This window comes from Hemitrygon akajei, chromosome 16 (genome assembly GCF_048418815.1).
Source record: "Hemitrygon akajei chromosome 16, sHemAka1.3, whole genome shotgun sequence".
Classification (NCBI taxonomy): Eukaryota; Metazoa; Chordata; class Chondrichthyes; order Myliobatiformes; family Dasyatidae; genus Hemitrygon; species Hemitrygon akajei.
In genome coordinates this window covers 70,187,002-70,210,853 of record NC_133139.1, presented here as the reverse complement: position 1 = coordinate 70,210,853, position 23,852 = coordinate 70,187,002, and the positions used below count along the sequence as shown (strand labels likewise).

At 43.7% G+C, this 23,852-nt stretch overlaps 1 protein-coding gene across 2 annotated transcripts in view; it reads left to right on the top strand.

Annotated features, from left to right (window-relative positions):
* Window positions 1–23,852, top strand: part of LOC140740161 (microtubule-associated serine/threonine-protein kinase 1-like) — a 219,902-nt gene that overhangs the window by 90,738 nt on the left and 105,312 nt on the right. For both annotated transcript variants that reach the window (XM_073069135.1, XM_073069134.1), the window contains 5 exons: window positions 7,391–7,479; window positions 11,570–11,645; window positions 18,814–18,892; window positions 20,764–20,924; window positions 22,590–22,665. In XM_073069135.1, the coding sequence (XP_072925236.1) occupies window positions 7,391–7,479; window positions 11,570–11,645; window positions 18,814–18,892; window positions 20,764–20,924; window positions 22,590–22,665 (481 nt within the window). The remainder of the gene's footprint in view (window positions 1–7,390; window positions 7,480–11,569; window positions 11,646–18,813; window positions 18,893–20,763; window positions 20,925–22,589; window positions 22,666–23,852) is intronic.

Below are 23,852 nucleotides of genomic sequence, written 5' to 3'. Positions count from 1 at the left end.
GTAAGTATTACTGTTGTCCAGGTGATCCAAAGCAAGGTGGAGAGCCAGGGAGATTGTATCTACTGTAGACCTTTTGTTGCTACAGGCAAGTTGCAGTGAGTTTCGGTCCTTGCTTAGACAGGAGTTGATTCTGGATATGACCATCCTCTCAAAGCCGTTCATCACAGTAGACGAGGGTGCCACTGGGTGATAGTTGTGGAGGAAGCTCACCCTGCTCTTCTTGGGCACTGACGTGATTGTTCCTCTTTTGAAGCTGGTGGGAGCCTCCTACTGCAGCAGCGAGAGATTGGAAGATGTTCTTGAGCAATCTTGCCAGTTAGTTGACGCAGATTTTCAGTGGGAGTAAATTAACTGGAAGTGCCCTTAGTGATTATCAGATCTGATCAGTTCCTAGGCATACGTCTTAACGCCCAGTTCTTCCTACAATTGCCCCAGACCTCATCACCCTGTTTTTACCCTCCTCCATCTGCCCCTCACCCACACACACTCCTCCAACTAGTCACCACTCCACTATTGTTCACATCTGTGCTCCCCACCCTTGATTTCATTCTCCTCCTTCCTCTCCTATCAGTTTTCAGCATCTTTGCTCTTACCTCCCACCTCGTACACTCTCGCCTCCTCACCTGGATCCAGCTGTCACTCGCCAGCTCTTATTCCAACCCTTCCCCTCACCTCTTCTGGCTATCTCCTCTCAACTCTTTCAGCCCAAGTGAAGGATTTGGACTTGAAGCGTCAGCTGACCATTTCCCTCCTCAGATGCTGCCTGACCCACTGAGTTCCTCCAGTATCATGGTTTTTGAATAAGACTTCAAGTGGCAGTGGGTGTGTTGAGAGAACACTGCCCTATCAGAGTGTTACCTTTCAAAGAAGGTGTAAAATCTTATTGAAGACACAAGGAAGCTGTTTTTGGTGTCTTGTCACCCCATAAGGACTGGAATAGGCCGTTTCTTTGAATATTATCACTTTTGGGAGCTCGCTGTGTCCTGATATTTTTCCTGTTATTTTTAGTTTCCAACAGTAACTACATCCATATTGGCTGTAAAGTGCAGTGGGATTTTCTGTGGACAGAAAATGTGCTGTCAAAATATGACTGTTTGTCTTTTCCCTCCTCCCCATTCTTCATTCTTTTTTGCCTGTCTTTTCTTCCCTTCCACTGTCCCCCTCTCCTACAGCCTTTCCACCATCAGTCTCTTCTCTCTACTCCACTTAATCACAGAAACTGAATTAAACAGTGATTATTACAGCCAGTGTCACTTGCATTTGGTTCAGCAAGGAGTGTTTTGTGGTGAAAGTGGAAAAAATCTACTCTGAATTAAAGTGCTGCCCGCCACCCAGCAGGAAATATTCCTGCAATGTTGCTTAAATGAAAATCAATAGAAACTGTAAATACACAACATATTTTTTAAAAAAAATGAAAGTGCAGGGAAAACCAGCAGTAATTGTGGAAAGAAAAATGGTTAACATTTTGGGATTGTAACACCACCTGAAGCGGTTATTGTTTCTCTCTCTGCAGATGCTGCTTGACCTACTGAGTATTTCCTATTTTCAGTTGAAATTTTTATATGTTGAAAATCACCCTCATGTTGAAAAACACATTCAACAATTCAGGAACAGCATCTTCCCCTCTGCCAGTCGATTCCTGAATGGACATTGAACACATGAACACTACCTCACTACTTTTTTATTTCTATGTTTGCACTACTATTTGACTTTTTCATTAAACTATTAGATTTAATATATATATATATATAAACATTTACTGTAAGAGGTTTTTTTTTGCAATACTGTAGTATTGCATTGTACTGCTGCCGGTGACATTAGCATCTGAAGATTCTTGACCTCACAGTCTACTTCATCGTAGCCTTGTGCCTTATCATCTACCTGCACTGCACTTTTTCTGTAATTGTAACACTTTATTCTACCTTCTGTTATTGTTTTTCCTTTGTACTACCTCAATGCACTGAGGTGATAAAGAGATTGGTATGAATGGCATGCAAACTAAACCTTTGGTAGATATGACAATATTAAGCCAAATTACCAATTGCTGGGAGCACCATCCAGAAGGTCCACCTTCCTCCCCTCTGACAGTGGCCAATTCCCTTCCCGACGAGCTGAAGCCTCTTACAGTCGCAGCACAGAGTTAGGCATCTCAGGGTTAGCGCCGGCATTATGTAATAAACACAAGCTTTGGGGGCCGAATCAAATGAACACTCTCTGAATGGCAGCAAGGGATTGGTGGGCTTGTAACTGGCATTGCAATGAGAAGGGCTGCAGCTGAAGTTTAATGAGCTGCTTTCTGAGTTAATTCTCTTTAATAAAAGCTTCCATCTCAAAGGTGTTCGTGACACAGCACTGCAATAATCATTATCCGCTAGGTATTAATTTGTCTCCTTGAAGGGAGAAACTGGCGGAGGCTATTATTTGCTACATGCTAGGGAGGCTTGTTTGCTCTCTTAAATGGTCTACAGTCTTGTTAAGGTACTTGGCAGTGTTGACTGAGATTATAATTATCTGAGGCTCAATGAAAGGAGAAAGGCTTAGAGTTTGGATATATATTATTAAAACGACAGCTCCGTCTGACCAACGAGGCAGCCTTAATTACTGTGTCTTTTGTCCCTATTCTGGGAGAGCAGTATGACTGTGCCACGTAGATTCACTGGATTGATTCCTGGGATGAGAGGGCTGGTCTGTGAGGATGAACGTGGTGAGTCTGTGGAGCTTAGCAGAATGAAAGATCTCATTGAGATGTAGGGTTTTGAGAGCAACTGACAGGGCAGATGTTAAGAGGCTTGTTTCTCAGGATAATCTTCTCTGAGGGTTGGCTCCTCGTTGCGGTGAAGAAGATTGTGAGTTCCCGAGATTCCGAAAACAATGTCATCTGAAGTTTAGACATCTGGCGCTTAGCTCTGGTGGGGCTGCCCTTGGTGGTAAGATCAAAGGGGAGATTCCAGACAAGGAGCAATCTAACCATGACCCGGCAGAAGCTGGCAAAAGATGATGGCACACCAGAATAGAAATGAAGCGTTCCCAGTCATCTTGCATTCCACCCGCTGCACCCTGTGCCCGATCTGTCAAGGACTGTGTGGTGGCTGCCCATGCATCAGCCTCCCCAGGTTAAACCAAGACATCACAGATGTTCTCCATTAAGGGAATCAACCCTAAATATGTGGACCCCGGACTGGCCTCTGCAGCCACCTGAGGACTTGCCAGTGGACAGCTTCATGGGAGAACATTATGCTCAACTCAAGTCATCCCACTACTGCATGTACCTAGATAAAGTGAAAAGCTTTTGCTTGTGTGCCAAACAGCAAGATTATGCCTTACTTTGGTACATAGAGGTAGTAGAGTGAAAAAATATGGTGTTGCAGTTTCAGAGAAGACTGAGGGTAGATAAGTAAAGAGTAAGGGGTACCCTGAGGTAGAGGGGGTGATCAAGACTTCATCTTTTAGTGTATGGGAGTATGATGGCAGTGGCGTAAAAGCTGTCCTTCGGCCTAGAGATACATGGTCTCAAGCTTTTGTATCTTCCGCCCAAGCTTAGCTGTGGGATGTATGGAAGACGTGATGGACGATAGACAATAGGTGCAGGAGTAGGCCATTCAGCCCTTCGAGCCAGCACCACCATTCAATGTGATCATGGCTGATCATCCACAATCAGTACCCCGTTCCTGCCTTCTCTCCATATACCTTGACTCTCAAAGTCCTAAGACTTTGATGGTTGGAACACAATGTAGAATCTGAACTGCGATTCCAATGTCAAAATATTCAGAGGTCGTGTATAATGGGTTGATGCAATAATAGAGCAAATGGGATGAATTTCTATGCAGTAGATTTTTATCACGTCTGGGTGTCAAGACAGAGTTGATTAGCCATGGTTGAATAGGATTGAGAAGCTGATTATCTTGTTCCTGTTCCTCTCAGTCAGAAACAGTGGAATTTATACTGAGGAACAAGAGATTGGTGGACCAATTAAATGCAGTCTGCTTTTGGCACACAAATAATCTCTGGGAAATATTGGAGTTCTATAAAGTTTTATTGAAAAAGAGGAGCTGAGTGAAATTAATATTAGTTGGGAAGTGATGTTGGAGAAGTCCATGAGAGTGAGGGCTGGTAAATCCCCTGGGACAAATAATTTACATTCCAGAGAACTTAAGTAAGTGAAAGGGTTCAGAGAGTAGCTCATTCACCCACTGTTTAAAAACGAGGTGGAGGGATTAATAAGCACAAAATTTTAGATCCACTGGTTGGACATTACCAGTAGGGAAAATGCTGGAGTCCATTGTAAAATGTAAAGGAGTGGAATGTGACGAAAACGGGGACAGGATTGGACAAAATCAGCATGGATTTCTGAGAGGGAAATCAAGTGTCACATATCTATTGGAACTTTTTTTGAGGATGTAATAAAGGAAAACCAATGTGCATGGTCTACGGATTTTCAGAAGGCTTTCAGTAAGGTCCGTTAGTGTGCAAACTTAAGTACATAGAACTATGGAGAAGGTGGAGACATTGGTGGGGAACTAGATAGCTGTCAGGAAGAAGAATAGACACCAGTGTTTCATAAACATGACATTTTGAAGAGCCTGGAAATCCAGAGGAACAAACACAAAATGCTGGTGGAATTCAGCAGGTCAGGCAGCTTCTATGGAGAGGAATGAACAGTTGACCTTTTAGGCTGAGACCTTTCATCAGGACATTGCTGTGTATCCAGCTGGAGGAGGATGATTGGTGAGGTATAGTAGGAATCAGATGCCAGTATCCCAGTGATTCCCAAAATAAATTGAGCTCACACGAAGGAATGAAAAGATAGATCTCTGAGTTTGCAGGGGTAGTGTTGGTGGAGGTGAGGAAAATGCAGAAAAGCTCCAATGTGATTTTGACAGGTTGAACAAGAAGACAAATATGTGTCAGAATAAGGAAAAAAATGATGTTATCCAAGTTGATACCAAAAGCTTGAAGGCAAATTATTGAAGACTTGAGACTGCAGGTGCTGGAGTCCATAACAAGTTGGACACAGTGCAGGGTCTTGGCCTGAAACTCTGACCATCCCTTTGCCTGCACTGTTGCTACATGACCCTCTGAGCTCCTCCAGTGGTTTGTTCTTTGCTTAAGGAATATTATTATCTGAGCAATGACAGATTGGGCAAGGGAGAACCCCATGAACCAGTGGCCAAAGGTAAACATGCATATGTAGCATGTAGTTCAGAAGGTGAATAGTTTGTTGGCCATCAAATTGAGAAAAAAAGGAATGTCTTATTTTACTTTACTTTTATTGCAACCAAACAATTGATACTAGAGTGTACAATCATCACAGCGATATTTGACTCTGCGTTTCGCGCTCCCTGAAGTACAAATCGAAGTAAATATAATAAAAATTTAAATGATAAATCATAACTAGAAAATAGAAAAGGGAAAGTAAGGTAGCGCAAGTCAGGTCCAGATATTTGGAAGGTATGGCCCAGATCTGGGTCAGGATCTGTTCAGAAGTCTTATCACAGTTGGAAAGAAGCTGCTCCCAAATCTGGCTGTACGAATCTTCAAGCTCCTGAACCTTCTCCCGGAGGGAAGAGGGACAAAAAGTGTGTTGGCTGGGTGGATCGTGACCTTGATTTATCCTGACAACATACAGAGTCTTCATAAGACCACATCTTGAGTATTCAGTGAAGTTTTGGTCTTCCTATCAGAGGAAGATAATTTCTCAGATGCATGCTATGCAGGGAATCTAGTGAAGCTTCATTGGACTGGTTCCTGGTTTGACAGAACTAATATATGAAAGAGAATGAATCAATGAAGATTACGGTCATCAGATTCATACTGGGAAAAATGGTTTAACTACATAATGCCTCATAGGCCTGATTTTATTCTCACAAATCAATGAATATGTTGTAAAAAAAAAGATCACTCCCTACTTGTACATAGTTCTTTCCTTTTGCTTGATTTTTCTTTCCATTCTTTTCCATAAGTGTATACCTCAGATAAATACTTAGTGAAGATTTATGATGTATATGATTATATTATATATGTACAATGTCTGAAGTACATCTTATGGAAATGTTTGTTTGATGATGAACTTCAATCAAAAAAAATTACCAAAAAAAAAAGAATTAGACCAAGAATGGATCTCACAACAACCTACAAGTACTACCAGAGCTGAGCAGGGCAGATGGAGAAAGGATGATCCTGGTTACAGGGGAGACCAGGGCAAACAAAAGGGAGTAAACCATGTGAGGTGAGAAGGGAAGAATCTTCTCCTTGAGAGTGGCGAGATGACCAGTGCAATTCTCTACCACAGAAAGCATTAGAAGCCAGACTCAAATTACTTCATTGTCAAATACACCAGAGTGCAATAAAATTCCTCGCTTGAATGAAGCTGACGGTGAAGCTCAATGTACATGGTAATGTCAGTGAATGCAAAACAGAAGAAAGACGCAAAGACTGTGGTGCACTCTGAAGCATTGCAAAAAGAAATGCTGACGTGACAATAATGGAATAATCCAGGGAGGTATGGTCAATAGTTTGAGAATGTGTCACCGCCGGGGAAGGGGATGTGGAAAAAAGTGATTGGTTCTAAAATCTGATAGCAGTGCTGCTTATTATTAGGCACCTCCTGTACCTAATAAAGTGGCCACTGAGTGTAAGTTCATGGTCTTCTGTGTTTATAACCCATCCACTTCAAGGTCCAACATGTTATGCATTCACAGATGCTCTTCTGCACATCACTGTTATAACGTGTGGTCATTTGAGTTGCTGTTGCCTTCCTGACAGCATGAACCAGTTTGGCCATTCTCTTCTGACCTCTCCCGTTAACAAGGAGTATTTTCTCACAGAACTACCACTCACTGGATTTTTTTTTTTTTGCTTTTCGCACCATTCTCTGTAAATTCTGGAGACTTATGTGCGAAAATCCCTGGAGATCATATTTTCTCTGATACACAAACCACCCCATCTGGCACCAACAATCATTTTACAGTCAAAGAAACTTAGATCATATTTCTTCCCCATTCTGACATTTTGTCTGAACAACAACTGAACCTCTTGACTACGTTTGCATGCTTTTTTTGTGTATTGAGTTGCTGTCACATGATTAGCTGACTATATATTTGCATTAACAAGCAGGTGAACAGGTGTACCTAATAAAAGGAGTTAGATATAGTGCTTAAGACTGGGAGAGATCAAGGCAGAAAAGGAAAGCAGGAACAGGAACCAAACTTAGATGGTGAATCACAATCCTATTAAGTGGCAGAACAGGCTTGAAGGGGCAAATGGCCTACTCCTGCCCCTGTTTTTGATATTTCTGTATTTATAATGAACTCAGCCAATGGCTCTGAAGATGTTTATCTGTATGCTGGCATTAATAGTTCTGATTCTCTTCTATGTTTGTTGTTCTCTGCAGTTGTCGAACCAGCAACAGGAAAAGCTTGATTCTGACCAGCACCTCACCAACCCTTCCACGGCCTCATTCACCACTCCCAGGACACCTAGGTAAGGCGTCAGGTTCCTTGGCTTTGGCCCTTTACCACTGAGAATAATACCACTGGACAGGAAAGGTTTAGAGGGATAGGGACCAAATAATGGCAACTGAGTTCGAGCCTTAGGCTCATCAGGCTGAATGGCCTATTTCTATGCTGTACGATACTATTACTAAGTGAAAAGGAAGGTGGAAGATCAGCTTTCATTGTCATCTGCAGTGAAATGCATCATTTGTGTCAAATCAAATCAGCGAAGATTGTATTGGACATCCTGCAAATGTCCCTACACTTCTGGTGACAACATAGTATGCCCACAACTCACTAACCCTAACCGAATGTCTTATGGAATGTGGGAGGAAACCGGAGCACCCAGAGGAAACCCACATGGTCATGGGGAGAACATTCAAACTCTTACAGACAGTGGTGGAAATAGAACCGTGATCTTACAGCCGGCACTGGAAAGCATGGCATAACCTTGCCGCCCCACGTTTTTCCCGCAGTCGCAAAATACTTCCAGTGACCCTGGTTCCAAATAGACTTGTTGGCCGTCAAAAACTAATCATCTGGATGTCACAGAATTAGGGTGGTGATATACTAAGCTGGCTACCTGAGCCAACTACCATGGCAACTAGTACATTTAAATTCAGTTAATTAAATATATATATATACCCAAAGTAAGCTATTGTCAGTAATGGTAACTGTGAAATTACAGGCAATCCTGGGGTTACAAATGCTCAGCTTATGCGTGAATGTGCTCCCATTGTATTACTGCATTCAGATAGTGTGTACATACACTCATTTTTACAAGTTCAAGTTTGTTATTCAACCGTACACATGTATATAGCTATATAAGACCGCAGGACATAAGAGCAGAATTAGGCCATTTGGCTCATCGAGTCTGCTCCACCATTCAATCATGGCTGAATCCTTTTCCGCTTTCTCAGCCCCACCCCCTGGCCTTCTCCCCATAACCTTTAATGCTGTCTCCAGTCAAGAACCTTTCAAACTCAGCCTTAAATACACCTAATGAACTGGCCTCCATAGCTTCCCGTGGTAACAAATTATACAAATTCACCACTCACTGGCAGAAGAAATTTCTCAGCATCTCTGTTTTAAATGGACACCCCTCTATCCTGAGGCTGTGCCCTTTGTCCTAGACTTTCCTACCATGGGAAACATCCTTTCCACATCAACTCTATCTAGGCCTTCTAGTATTTGAAAGGTTTCAATGAGATTCCCCCCTCATCCTTCTAAATTCCAGCGAGTACAGACCTAGAGCCATTAAATCGTCCTCATATGATAACCCTTTCATTCCTGGAATCATCCTTGTGAACCTCCTCTGGACACTCTGCAATGCCAGCACATCTTTTCTTAAATGAGGAATCCAAAACTGTTCACAATACTCAAGGTGAGCCCTCACGAGTGCCTTATAAAGCTTCAGCATCACATCCATGCTCTTGTGTTCTAGACCTTTTGAAATGAATGCTAACATTGCATTTGCCTTCCTCACCACCAGCTCAACCTACAAGTTAACTTTTGGGGTGTTCTGCACAAGGACTCTCAAGTCCTTTTGCATCTCAGAGTTTTGGATTTCCTCTTCATTTAGAAAATAATCAGCACATTTATTTCTACTACCAAAGTGCATTTTCCAACATTGTATTTCATTTGCCATTTCCTTGCCCACTCTCCTAATCTAAGACCTTCTGCATCCTACCTGTTTCCTCAACACTACCTGCCCCTCCACCAATCTTTGCATCATCTGCACACTTGGCAACAAAGCCATCTATTCCATCATCTAAATCATTGATATACAGCATAAAAAGAAGCAACCCCTGCAGAACACCACTAATCATTGGCAGCCAACCAGACAAGGATCCTTTTGTTCACACTTGCTGCCTTCTACCAATCAGCCAATGCTCTAACCATGCCAGTAACTTTACTATAATACCATGGGGTTTTAACTTGGTAAGCAGCCTCACATGTGGCAACTTGTCAAAGGCCTTCTGAAAGTCCAAGAATAAAACATCCACTGCATCCCTTTTACCAATCCTATTTGTAATCCCTGCAAAGAATTCCAACAGGTTCATCAGGCAAGATTGTCCCTTAAGGAAACCACACTGACTCTGTCCTATCTTGTCCTGTCTCACCAAGTACTCCATCACCTCATCTGTAACAATTGGCTCCAACATCTTCCCAATCACTGAGGTCAGGCTGACAGGTCTGTAATTTCCTTTCTGCTGCCTTCCTCCTTTCTTAAAGAGTGGAGTGACACTTGGAATTATCCATTCTTCTGGCACCATGCCAGAGACCAATGATTTTTGAAGGATCAGTACTAATGCCTCCGCAATCTCTACCGCTGCCTCTTTCAGAATTCTACGGTGCAGTTCATCTGGTCCAGGTGACTTATGTACCCTTAAGTACATAATACATCTATTCTGGTTCTTCCTCATTTTTCCCAGAAACTCGCAGCATTGCTCTCTGCTGTCATCCTTGCTAGCATCTCCTTCCAGTTTACTTTGGCCAGCTTCTCTCTCATACCACTGTCATTTCCTTTACTCCACTGAAATACTGCTATGTTAGACTTTTACTTTCTCCCTATCAAATTTCAAGCTGAATTCAATCATATTGTGATCACTGTCTCTCAAGTGTTCTTTTACCTTAAGCTCCTTAATTGCCTCTGGTTCATTACATAACACCCAATCTAGAATAGCTGATCCCCTAGTAGGCTAAATGACAAATTGCTCTAAAAACCATCTCGTAGGCATTCATCAAACTCACTCTCTTGAGATCCATTACCAGCCTGATTTTCCCATTCAACCTGCATGTTAAAATCTCCCATAACTATCATAACATTGCCCTTTTGACACACCTTTTCTATTTCCCATTGTAATCTGTGGCCCACATCGCAGCTACTATTGGGAGGCCTGTAGATAACGGCCATCAGGGTCATTTTACCCTTGTAGCTTCTTAACTCAACCCACAAGGATTCAACAACTTCCATTCCTATTTCGCATCTTTCTACTGATTTGATGCCATTCTTTACCAGCAGAATCAAGCCACCCCTCTGCCTACCTTCCTATTCCCTTGATACAACATGTAACCTTGGACATTCAGCTCCCAACCACAACCTTCCTTTACTCATGATTCAGTGATGGCCGCAACATCATATCTGACAATCTGTAATAGTGCAACAAGACAATCCACCTTATTTCTTATACTCCATGCATTGAGATATAACACTTCGAGTACTGTATTTGCTACCCTTTTTGATTCTGCATCCCTACTGTACTGATACTCACACTGCTGGCTGCAATTTTGTCCTGTCGTCTGCCTGCCCTTCCTGACAGTCTGACTGCACACTAACTTCGCTTTTTTACCAGCTGTCCTATTTTGAGCCCTTTCACTCTGGTTTCAAACCCCTGCCAGATTAGTTTAAACCCTCCCCAACAGCTCTAACAAACCTGACCACGATAATATTGGCCCTCCTCAGGTTCAAGTGCAACCCATCCCATATGAACAGGTCATACCTCCCCCAGAGATCCCAATGATCCAAGAACCTGAAGCCCTGTCTCTTGCACCAGCTTCTCAGCCACGCATTTATCTGCCAAATCATCCTGTTGCAATCCTCACAGGTAGCAATGCAGAAATTACTACCCTGGAGGTCCTGCTTCTCAGCTTTCCGCCGAGCTCTCTAAATTCTCTCTTCAGGACCTCTAGGTCATTGGTAGCAATATGTACCAAGACATCTGGCTGCTCTCCCTCCCCCTCCAAAATTTTGTGGACACAATCCAAGACGTCCATGACCGTACAACCTTGGAGGCAACATACCATCTGGGTGTCCTGCTCATGTCCTGTACACAGGTCATATGTGACACTTGCAGGCTGCCCCAGCTCATCCTTTTGTGTGTTGGTTGTTAATGCAAAAGACCAATTTCACACTATGCTTTCATGTACGTGTGGCAACTCTGAGGTCGGGCAGCATCTGTAGAGAGAGGAGAACAATAGATAAGTTTGTGTCTGTGTCCACTGATGCTGAGTTTGTTTTGGTGTTCGGTGTGAAGAAGCCCCAGCTGACTTGTCATGTGTTTTGTTCCCTTATTCAGGCAGCAGTCCCTTGGACAGTCCTCGGAACTTCTCTCCCAATGCCCCGGCTCACTTCTCATTTGTGACTTCTCGAAGGTATGGCCACTTTTGACTGGAGGGAAGAGCTCTTGGGTGTGGTCCAGAGGGCAGTAGTAAACATGGGCGCATAGGGGAAATCCAGATGCTGTGATCTGGGGCAAAACAAAGCAAACTACAGGAGGAACTCTGAAGGTTTGGCAACATCTGCGTAGGAAGAGGCATGGTTGCTGTTTCAGGACTGATGAAGGATTTTGACCTCAAACCACAACCGCTCCTCTGTCCAGCAAGCAAGCAGGCATTTGTCAAGTGTGATTGATATAGTAAAATGCCCCAAAGCAGCTCATCGGATCAAAGTCAAGTTTATTGTCATTCTTCCATATACATATATCCTGCCAAATGAAACAATGTTCCTCCAGATCAAGGTGCACAACACAGTACATATAACTCACACACAACACATAAAGTAATATTACCAGAAATAAATGGTCAGTTATAAAATACATACCAGAATGTTTACATTTAGCATCAGGGGCATTTACAACACAAGTTATAACGCTATTGGCACTTCATACACAATGAGACCTAGGTGGTATCAGGGAATTCAGTAGTCTCATGGACTGGGGGAAGAAATTGTTTCCCATCCTAACAGTCCCTGTTCTAATGATATGATACCTCCTGCCTGATGATAGGGGGTCAAAGAGATTGTGGGACTGCTGGGTGGCATCCTTGGGATTGTTATCAAATAAAAATTGAGACCGAATATGAATTGTATTGAACTGATTGTGAGAATGTGACAAGTACACATGTGGTTGATTGATCACATGATGAATTGATCGGACCTCCTCTGTGCGGAGAGCTCTCTCTTTCACATGCGCTTTTTAGTATATTTTCATCTCATTTGGCCCGATTCATTGCTCCTGCCCAGTGTGTACCATGACTAACTTGGCTCAGCAAGAACAATTAACCCTAATGCTCAGTTATTGTTCTTGCTCCGCACATACATAATGGAATAGAAACAGAAACTGCTGGGAAAACTCAGTGTGTCAGGCAGCATCTTTGGTGAGAGGGACAGAGGCAACATTTCAAGTCAAAGACACTTCATCCGGACCGAAATGAATTTTAAAGTCTAGAATTTGAAACCAAGCCGCATGAGGGGCAGTAGACAGTTTGGTTGCAGATGTACTGTTTTGACATTTAAAGTAAAAGTTTTGTAAAGAGACTGAAAGATGAAATTCCAGAGCAGGTGGTTTGCAGCTGAAGGCTAATTGGCCATTTTGCGACAGTTCCATTTGGAGATGAGCAGGAGGTCATAGCTGCAGATATCTTGGAGGGTTGCACGACAGAAGAAAAGCACCGAGTAAGGTCAAGGATAAGAATTTTAAAACCTCAGCCTAAAACATTGTTTCTTTCTACACCAACACTAGCTGACCTGGAGAGTGTTTCCAGCATTTCCTTTTTTCATTTCAAATTTCTAGCATTTGCCATTTTTATATGTGCTTTCAACTGATCTCTTTGACCCCATTCTTGCCAATCAAACAAGGGGTTGGAGTTGGAGGGCCTGTGTGGAGGAGGTCATGGGGAGGGGACTTTTTACTGAGGTTTGCAAAAATGCAAGATGTCCACTGATCTGTGGCGATTGCTTTTGGGGAGGTTAGCAAAATCCTTCTTCAGAAGTTAGAGTTATCACAATGACTCTGACAGTAAGCTTGTTATCTCGTGATTTCAGTCTACGCACTCTCCGAGTCTGGGCGTCCTTTGGGTGCTCTAGCTTCCATTCGTCTCCCATGCATAGGTCGGTAGATTTATGTAAATTGCTCCAACTGTGTATCTGAGTGGTTAAATACGGAGAGAATAAAAAAAGGGGATTAATTTAGGATTAGTGTTCATGAGAGCTTAATCGACAGTGCGGACTCAGTACGCCAGGGAACATTTTTTTCTTACTGTCCAACTCTGATTCATGTTCAGAGAGTCCTAGAGAGATACAGTACTGTACAAAGATCTCAGGCACATATATACACACACACACACACACACACACACACACACACACACACACACACACACACACACACACACACACACACACACACACACACACACACACACACACACACACACACACACACACACACACACACACACACACACACACACAAAGGGTGCCTAAGACTTTTGCACAGTACTGTATAATGGATAAAATAGGAAGGTGGTTGGGGAACAGAAATAAAAGTACTTGGCTTTGTGTTAACTTGGTAGTATTAAGTGTTATTTAGTAACTGGAAAGAATAATATATGGTACTATGTAAATTTCTTAGGCACACTATCTATATGTATGTGCCTAATACTTTTGCACAGTGCTGTTCAGTACAGAAATAGGCCATTTGGCCCACTGTGTCTGTGCTACTCATTGTCCACCCATTTATATGAATGCTACAGTAATCCAATTTTTTCTCATTGACCTTCCTCGGGCTCTCCCATTTGCTTGCACGGTACGGGGAATTATCAGTGGCTAACTAACCTCCCAAACTCCAGGTGGAAGCCAGAACACCTGGATAGAGCAAACGCCTCACAGGGAGAGAGTGCAAACTCCACGCAGACAACACCCGAGGTTAGGATTGAACCCGGGACTCAGAGTGTGGGGCAGCAGCACCTCCGCTGTGCCACTCCAAGATAACAATGAATAAATAGGACAGGTGAATTAAATTAATGTGTGATTAGGAAATATGTAAGTGAGGCAAAAGGCTTTCTACTAAACTAATACCCATCATTTCAATTCTACTTCCCACTCCCATTCCAACATGTCAGCCCATGGCCTCCTCTACTGCCACAATGAGGCCGCACTCAGATTGGAGGAGCAACACCTCATATTCCATCTGAGTAGCTTCCAACCTGATGGTATGAACATCAGTTTCTCGAACTTCTGGTAATTGCCTCCCCCCCCCCTCCCCTCACCATTCCCCATTCCTGTTTCCCTCTACCACCTTACCTCCTAACCTACCCATCAACTCCCTCTAGTGCTCCTCCCACTTCCCTTTCTTCCATGGTTTTCTCTGCTCTTCTATCAGATTCCCCCCTTCTCCAGCCCTTTATCTCTTTCACCAATCAACTTCCTAGCTCTTTACCTCACCTGTCACCTTCTAGTTCTTCCCCTCCTCCTTTGACATCTCCCTGTCCTTTCCAGTCCTGAAAGAGGGCCTCGGCCCAAAACCTCGACTGTTCTCTCTTTTCCATAGACGCTGCCTGGCCTGTTGAATCCTTCCAGCGTTTTGCGTGTGTTACTCATAGCAGTTAACAGATTGATCCTTATGAGTGGAGGTGTGTGTATAACAGTATTTGCGAACAGGTTGTACCGTGTCTGTAGGGGGGAGAGTAAGTGTGAATGAGTGATTGAAACGTCTACATGTGTGAATGTGAGGGTGGTATGGCTGAGTGCAGCAGAGGTGAGACTGCACGGCAGGGTTTAATCATTCAGCTAAATTTAGTGTTTTAACATTTCGGTGACTATCAAGAAAGGAAGAATGAGGCTTGCTTTTCTACCCTGGGAACACAAGAAACTGGGGACGGCATTGTAGCATAATGGGGTGGCATGATAGCAATCACTTTACAACACCAGGGATCACCGATCAGGGTTCTATTCCCACCACTGTCTGTAGGGAGTTTGTACATTCCCCCCCCACATGACCCTATAGGTACAGTACCTCCTGGTGCTCCGGTTTCACTCCACATTCCAAAAATGTATGGCTAGAACTAGCGAGATATGGGCTTTCTGTGTTGGCGCTGGAGGCGTGGTGACACTTGCAAGCTGTCCTACCCCTGCACATCATGAATGATGATGCAGGCAACGTATTTCTCTGTACATTTAAATGTGCATGTGACAAATAAAGCTAATCTTTAAAAAAAAACACCTCTTTAAGATGCTGGAATCTGGAGCAATACACAATCTGTTGGGAGAACTCAGCAGGCCCAGAAGTATCTGTGGAATAAAAGGAGTTGTTAACGTTTCAAGTTGAACTGAAACAATGTCAATCCCCTTCCTCTCACAGATCCTGCTTGACCCACTGAGTTCCTCCAGCAGATTATGTGTTCTATTTCTATGCTGCCTCTTCCAACCTCCTACACCATAGCAGTTAGATACTTTTGAAGTGTTTCCTTTCTTCCAATGTAACATGGCAACCAAGTTGTGTTTTTCAATGTCCCACAAACAGCAACGTGGCAATAACGCTGTAAACAAATTTGACTTCATTACTGAGAGAAATAGCGGCTGGGACCTGCTTTTTGCAAGATTGCAGGGCTGTTCCTCGGAACTTGCTGCATTTTGTGCATTTCAACAGTTGCTCTTCTTGGAAAAGGTCTCCAGGTTTTTCTACATATCCGACTCAGGTTTAATATCACTGGCATGTGTCATGAAATCTGGTGACACATTTCAGTACATTGCAACACATAATAATAATAATAAAATAAAACCCTTATGTTACAAAAATAAGTGTAGATAAAAGATTAAATTAAATAAGTAGTGCAAATAAGAGCAAATTGTATAAACAACCCTTGAGGAGGTTCAGTGAAAAGGAATGGTGTACAAATATACGCTTCTCTTTGGAGACACAAGAGACTGCAGATGCTGTAATCTGGACTAAAACCACAAAATGCTGGGGAGTCGGTCAGCATTTGTGGAGGCGGGGGGTGGTTGACTTTTCAGGTCAAGACCCCCTGGGATCTATCAGATCCACTTGAAAGAAGAAGTCAAGTTAACATCTCTGTGCTTCAGGTTCATCAGCCTGGAATTTGTGCTGGAGTCTGCATGGTCGTCTTTAGTGGAATTCTACCGGCTTGGTTTAAATTTGACCTAAGGAGAGACGTTCCTGGCTAACTGCTTCCCACCTCCACCTGTAGTGTCCTCTCTCTCACCTCTCTGCTCTGCCAACTTTTCCAAAGTCCTTTCTGCTGCCGTACTTGCATCTGCATGAGGAAGCTGGTTATCACAGACAGCGTCCTTCCTCCTGCGTCAGCGTGGCAGCGTAGCGCCTAGCGTGACGCTGTTACAGCGCCACCAATCAGAGGATCGAGGTTAAAAACTAGCTGCTGCCTGTAAAAACGTTTGTACGTTCTCCCCATGGGTTTCCTCCCACAATCTGGTTTCCACCCCCCCACCCCACTTGCAGGCTGCCCCCAGCACATCTTCAGATTGTGTTGGTCATAGAAGCAAATGACACATCTCACAGTACGTTTCGACATGCATGTGATGCATGAAGCTTTTCTTTAATCCCCTAACTCGATCAAAATTTCTGCATGTGTGATTTCCGAACGTGGGTGCAGATGAGTCGCTGCAGGACTCAAATGGTGTCTGCACCCCTGCGTTACTGAGTCTGGACAGAAGTGAAGCAATAACCACTGCCTGGTTCTTCCTCCCATGCGCATGTCCCAGTGCATTAATGTTAAAGAAGAGCTCCATCAGGTTGAGTCTGTGCTTTGTCTTAATTTGTGTTCTGATGCTCCATTGAATCTTTGCATTAAACCAATTGAGAGTCAACTGTGGTGTAGAATCTAGCTCGTACTATTTGGGGAGCCATTGATATTTCTCAACCAGTTGTTGCTGTAACCTGTTTTTTCCCTTACAGCCATGGTCATCGCAGTGACAGGTAACTCTTCTCTGTGCCGGGTGTTTTAGGTCTGATCCTATGCTCAGGTTTGTCTTATGCTTCAAGGTGGCTGCCATCTTGGAACACGTAGTGATGTCATGTGACTAGGCCTCCCTAGGTCCTTTTCTATATCTATGTGTGTGTGATGCATGTTAATCCTCAATGTGCTTCTGAGATTAACCAAACTGCAACTAAACCAGCACAAATCTACAGTCTAGCACCAATAAATAATGAATTGCTTTAACTTTGTACCGTGTCTGGAACAGCCAGCCAGGGATTTCTGGAGGGAAGTCATTGTTGGAATGTAGGAAACATTGTGGCTAATTTCTGCTCAACAACACCGCCCCCCTCCCACCCAAGCCCTCCAAAAAAAAATTCTCGGAGATCCTTGTAATGAGTGGGTAAGTATTGGTTAGGGTATTGGATGTGATAGGGAAACTTGGAATCGATCTGCAGGCCAGCCAACATCTGTGGAAAGAGGAAGTGGGCTGGAAAAGAGTGAGGCTAGGAGGGTGAGAGTGGGAGGTGGAACCTCATTGACCCATAAGTAAACGGACGGGAGATAAACCAGAGACAGTATCCAGAGGAATCCTTATCCCATGAAACTGACTCTGCTTTTTTTTAAGGTGGTGTCTTCCAAATGCTTAGCTAAACCTTTTCTAACATGGAATATAAATCAAATTATTTACTTATTTCTCCTTCCTTAACAATTGTGTTCTGAGGGTTACTTATGACATTTGAATAAACCATTACTACTTAGTTCATTAATATTGCAATAGTTTTAAATTTGAAGCTAACTGCATGAAAAAAATTACAAGCAATAGGGGACCATATACGGTAACTGTTCAGCAACTCTAATACATTTCAAGAAGGTTTAAACTAATTTATCAGGGGTGGGGAGGGGTGAACCACAGGGTCACCCTTCTACCAAATTAGTTTGAAGCATTCCTAACTGCAGTAGCAAGCTTCCCTGCAAGGATATTGGTCCCCTTGAAGTGAAGAAGGAATCTCATACACAAGATAGATTTACCATATTATCAAGGGGACACATGGGGTAGAAAGTAAGAATCTGTTTACTCTGGTTGGGGGGGTGTCTAAAATTAATTTTAGATCAATCCTACTTCAATGCTGTTGGCCCACAGCCTCATAGTGTTGTTTTTCTCAGAAGCTGTTTATTATTCGAGATACGGTGAATATACCTTCTCTCGTCCCAAGGTAATCTTGAAAACCTGAAACTTCCCCGCATCGTTCTAGACTTCTTTCTTTTGCTACTTTCCCAACAGCTACAAAGAGACAATTTGTATTTGAAGACTTTCAGGGCAAAAATGACTTTCCCCTGGCCCAACACTATTTCTGGCTTGAGAAGAGAAATCGGAAGCATCCCAAGCTGAACAAGGAATCTAAGTGGAAGTTCAAATGTCTAACACCCTCTGCTCCTAAATCTAATGGTTCCTGAAAATTTGGTTTGAGAGGTGATTTGATGATCATCAACATAGTTTATCAGCTAAAGGGATTAAAGGCCATTGTTACTTTCAAACTAGAATGGATGTGCACACCATTGTCTGAAATGTTTCCTTTTGTGTTCTCAGGGCAGATGGACGTCGATGGTCCCTTGCCTCCCTGCCATCCTCGGGCTATGGTACCAACACTCCCAGTTCCACTGTGTCTGTATGTGCTACTTCTTTCACTTTCACCACTGAAGGTTTAAAAAAGAAGCATGCATTAAGAGTCAATGCTGGATGTTCTCTACGGTGTGAACCATTTCTAATTTCATCAACAGCAACCCACATTTATGCATTGTATACTGGAGTGCCATCACACAAGGGATATCTACTGATTTTATTTAGAGGCGTGGCACAGTCCAGGCCCTTCTGGCCTGACGAGCCCGTGCCACCCAGTTACTCTCATGTGGCCAATTGTGTAATCTGTACGTCCTTGGAATGCGGGAGGAAACTGGAGCTCCTGGAGGAAAACGATGCAGTCACGGGGAGAATCTACAAACTCCTTACAGACAGTGGTGGGAATTGAACCTAGTTCACTGGGCACTGTAATAATGTTTTGTTACACTGCCATGCCTCCTTGGAGAGGGTACAACAGCTACTTCTGGTACTGGTACAGACAGAATCGGCTGCACCTGAACAAGAATGGGATAAATATACTTGTAGGGAAGCTTGTTTGTGCATTTAGGGAGGGATCTAGCTAATTTAGCCAGACGGATGGGGCTGAGCCACATGGTCACCCCCTGCCACATTAGTTTAAAGCCTACATGAACAAACTACTTCCCAGCAGGAATATTGATCCCCTTGCAGTGGAGAAGGAGTCGAATACAGAAGACAGGTTTATAGTACAATGAGGGGCTTGGACTGGGTGGATAGTGAGAATCTATTTACCCTGGTGGGGATGTCTGTAACACGAGGGCATGGAGATAAGGAAAGAGTTTAGACGGGAGAATGAGGAAAGGTATTAACTTCATGGGATGTCTCCATGTATTTCTCATGGGGATCCTTTACCTGGCTGCAGTGACTCATTGAGTGGCCGGAGACAGTTGAAGGGTGAGATGAGGAAAGGCTGAACTAGCCTGAAGGTAACTGACTGTTGAGCTGATGATGAGCTAGGAGGTGGAAACAGATTATTGGAGCAGTACCGCACAGAAACAAGCTCTTTCACCTATCTAGTCCATGCCGAGCTATTATTCTGCCTAGTTCCATCGACCTGCACCCAAGCCATAGCCCTCCATACCACGTAACTATCCAAATTTCCCTTAAATTTTGAAATCAAGCCCACATCCACCACTTCCACACTTGCAGTGAAGAAGTTCTCCCTCAGGTTTCCCTTAAGCATTTCACCTTTCACCCTTAACCCATGAGACCCAGTTGTAGTCTCACCCAATCTCGACAGAAAAAGCCTGCTTTCATCTACCCTGCCTATACCCCTTGTAGTAGTTACTCCTGAGTGAGGATTAGGAATCATTTACGGTGGCGGGGGAAAACCAACCTAAAGAGCCCAGGTGAGAGTTGTGGGAGCATTTGGGGCTTTCAGGGTTGGTTAAATTCAATTACAATTCTAGTTCTAGTCCCAATACCTAAGGATGATGAGAGTGAGCTAAAAAGGGCAGAAAGGTGATACTCCAGAATGTGGCTATGGATGAAGGACTTTGGGGGCAAGTTTAAGGTAGAGAGACTGGTAGCTGTTCTCCATGGAAGAGGGAAGAGAACTGAGGAGGGCTGCTGGATTATACTGGGCTAGTTTCAGGTGCTCCAATTGGGAGTAGGGAATTTGGGACAGAGGTACATGGGGAATTTGAGGAAGAGCTTCAAAGGGCCGAATAGTCTCCTTCCTTCCTCTGTTGGCCAGGTTGGGGAGGAGGGAGCGGCGAAGCATGAATCCAGGAGCTCCAAAATGGAGGGTAGTGAGCAATGGTTCCAGCGGCCATATTGGGCACTATCAGAGGAGGGAGCTGCATTCATACTGATTTCTGGATGCTGGGGCTCAATACATCCTCTCTCATTCAGACCTTCTTTCACTTTGAATCCTCGCAGTCTTCGTGCTCGTCGCAGGAGAAGCTCCACCAGTTACCCTTCCAGCCCACGGTGGACGAGCTGCACTTCCTGTCCAAGCACTTTGGGAGCACAGAGAGCATCACCGATGACGATGGGGGGCGCCGCTCACCAGCTGTCCGCCCGCGCTCCCGGAGCCTCAGGTCAGCACTTCCCCGGCTGTGACTGTGACGTTTTCCTAATGATCTGGTGATGTTTTTCTGGTAGGGAGCTGGTGTGGCCACAAAGGGCCAAATGGCAATCAGCTGTGCTGTTACACTCTATAAATTTATCAAAGAGGCACAACTGTCAAATACTTGAAACTTCTCTCACTGATTTCATAGAACATGGAAAACTATTGCACACCACAGGCCCTTTGGCCCATGAAGTAGCTCCGAACCTTCAGTCTGTTCTAAGATCAATCTAGCCAGTTTCTCCTACATAATCCTCCATTTTATGACATCCACGTACCTATCTAAGAGTTTCCTAAATGCCCCTAACGTATCTGCCTCTACCATCAGTCCTGGCAGGGGGTGCCACACATCCACACTCTCTGTGTAAAGAATTTACCAGTGCTATTCCCCATACTTTCCTCCAATCACTTTGAAATTTTGCCCCCTTGTAAGAGCAATTTCCTCCCTTGGAAAAAGTCTCTGGCAGTCCACACTATCTATGCCTCTTATTATCTTGTACTCCTCTATCAAGTCACATCTCATCCTCCTTTGCTCCAAAGTCAGAAAACCTAGATCATTCAACCTTTCTTCACAAGACATGCTCTCTAATTTATGCTGCAACATCACCGTGAAGGTCTTGAACTCAATTCCCTGACCAATGAAGCCCAACACGCCATATGACTGCTTAACAACCCCATCAACTTGCACAGCAACTTTGAGGGACATGGATCCCAAGATCCCTTTGTTCCTTCGCACTGCCAAATATCCTATCATTGACCCTGTATTCTGCCTTCAAATGTGACCTTTCGGAATGAATCACTCCACACCTTTCTGGGCTGAACTGTCTGCTATTTCTCAGCCTAGCACTGTATCCTGTCAATGTCCCATTGCAACCTGCAACAGCCCTCCACACAATACACAACTCCACCTACGTTTCTGTCATCTGCAAAGGTTGGTGGAGTTGTGGGTAGTGTGGAGCAGGGGTTCCCAACCTGGGGTCCACGGACCCCTTGATTAATGGCATTGGTCCATGGCATAAGAAAGGTCGGCAAGCCCTGGTGTGGAGGGTTGTTAGGATAAGTGAGGATATGAATCGGACCAGACTCATAAAGTGGAATCTTGTATGACCACAGTGCCTTCCAACCAATTAGCTTTGAGATATACTCATTCATCATGAGAAAACATGTAACCAGTTCATGGAACCACAAACACCATTAGATCCTTAAAGATAAGCTGCCCTGATAACGTTGGCCTTGTGCTCCTGTGATAGAGATGTCTATTTGCCTCGATAGACTAACATACTGAAGAATAGCAAGGAAAGAGAGCTGAGGTCATAAGATATAGGAAAAGAATTATTATCCCTCTCAACCCCATCCTCACATCTTCTCATAATATTTGATGCCCTTACTAATGAAGAACCTATCAACCTCCACCTTAAATACACCCAATGACTTGGCCTCCACAGCCACCTGTGGCAATGAATTCCACAGTTTCACTACGCTCTGGCTGAAGAAGTTCCTGCTTACTTCTGTTCTAATGGTATGGATTGTGAACGAGTGACCCATGTTCTTGTAATTCTTTATACTACATCAGAATGGGGAGATGTTCTCCATGGGTTGTTGACCTAAATAATTTTTGGCTTCTGATCTGTTCCAGCCCCGGGCGCTCTCCTTCCTGCTACGACAATGAAATAGTGATGATGAACCATGTCTACAAGGAAAGATTTCCGAAGGTAGGGAGCAGAAGGGAATTGGTCCAGGGTCCATTTAGTCCAGACTGTGAATGACCTACTTGCTTCAGGTGTTGTGACTGTAACAAGCTGGTACTGAGTGTGAGGGCGTGACACAAAAAGTGACTAAGCATCTCCAACTTTGATCTGGAGCCTGAAGTGGTTTGTTGCTGTGTGCTACGTATGGACTGCCATCTCATTTAGAAGTCTCTTCTGTTTTCCACTCAATATCAGTATTCCTGTGGTCTGAATACCGTTACAAAAACCAGCCTCCCTGCCATGAATTCTCTGCTTCAGTAAAGCAGCCAGCATAATTAAAGACTGCACCCACCACAACATTCTGTCTTTGCCCCTCTCCCATTAGTCAGAAGATACAAAAACCTGAAAGCACATACCACCAGGCTCACAGATAGCTTCTATCCCACTGCTATACACTTGAATGGACCTCTTGTAGCAAAAAATGGACTCTTGACCTCAGAATCTATCTTGTTGTGATCTTGCACTTTATTGTTTCCCTGCTCTTCACTTTCTCTATAGCTGTTCTGCATTCTGTTATTGTCTTTCATTCTACCACCTCAATGCATATTGTCCATACATATTTGATCTATATAAACAGTATGAAAGACAAGCTTTTCACTATAATTTGGTACATGTAACAATAATGAACCAATACAGATACCTTTGAAGGTGTGGAGCACTCAGTTTGCCCACCTATTCCACTTTGACCTTGGCGCACCCATTTACACAACTACTACTTAATTCTTACCATGTTCCCATCAGCTCTTCCCTAATCCTTCTACTCATTTACACACTAGGGGCAGATTACAGAAGCCAAATAAATAATTTGCCAACCAGCACATTTTTGGGACATGGAAGTAAACCAGTTACCCGGGGAAACACACACACACACACGCTCAGGTAGAACATGTAAGCTCCACATACAACCAGCAAAAACAGCTGTTTGTGTTGTTTCATTACTGTCAGTGGAAAACTTCTGTTCATATGCCATTTGGGTAGATCACACCACACAGAATTATATTAAGGGAGTAAGACGAAACAGAAGGCACAGTATAGTATGTTAAAGTTGTGAATTGATAGTAAATTTACTTCAGTATTATAGCCTACTGTTTCTCCATATTTAGCAGAGAAGTGACTTGGGTTGGCCACAGACTAGTGGAAAAGGGGAAGGT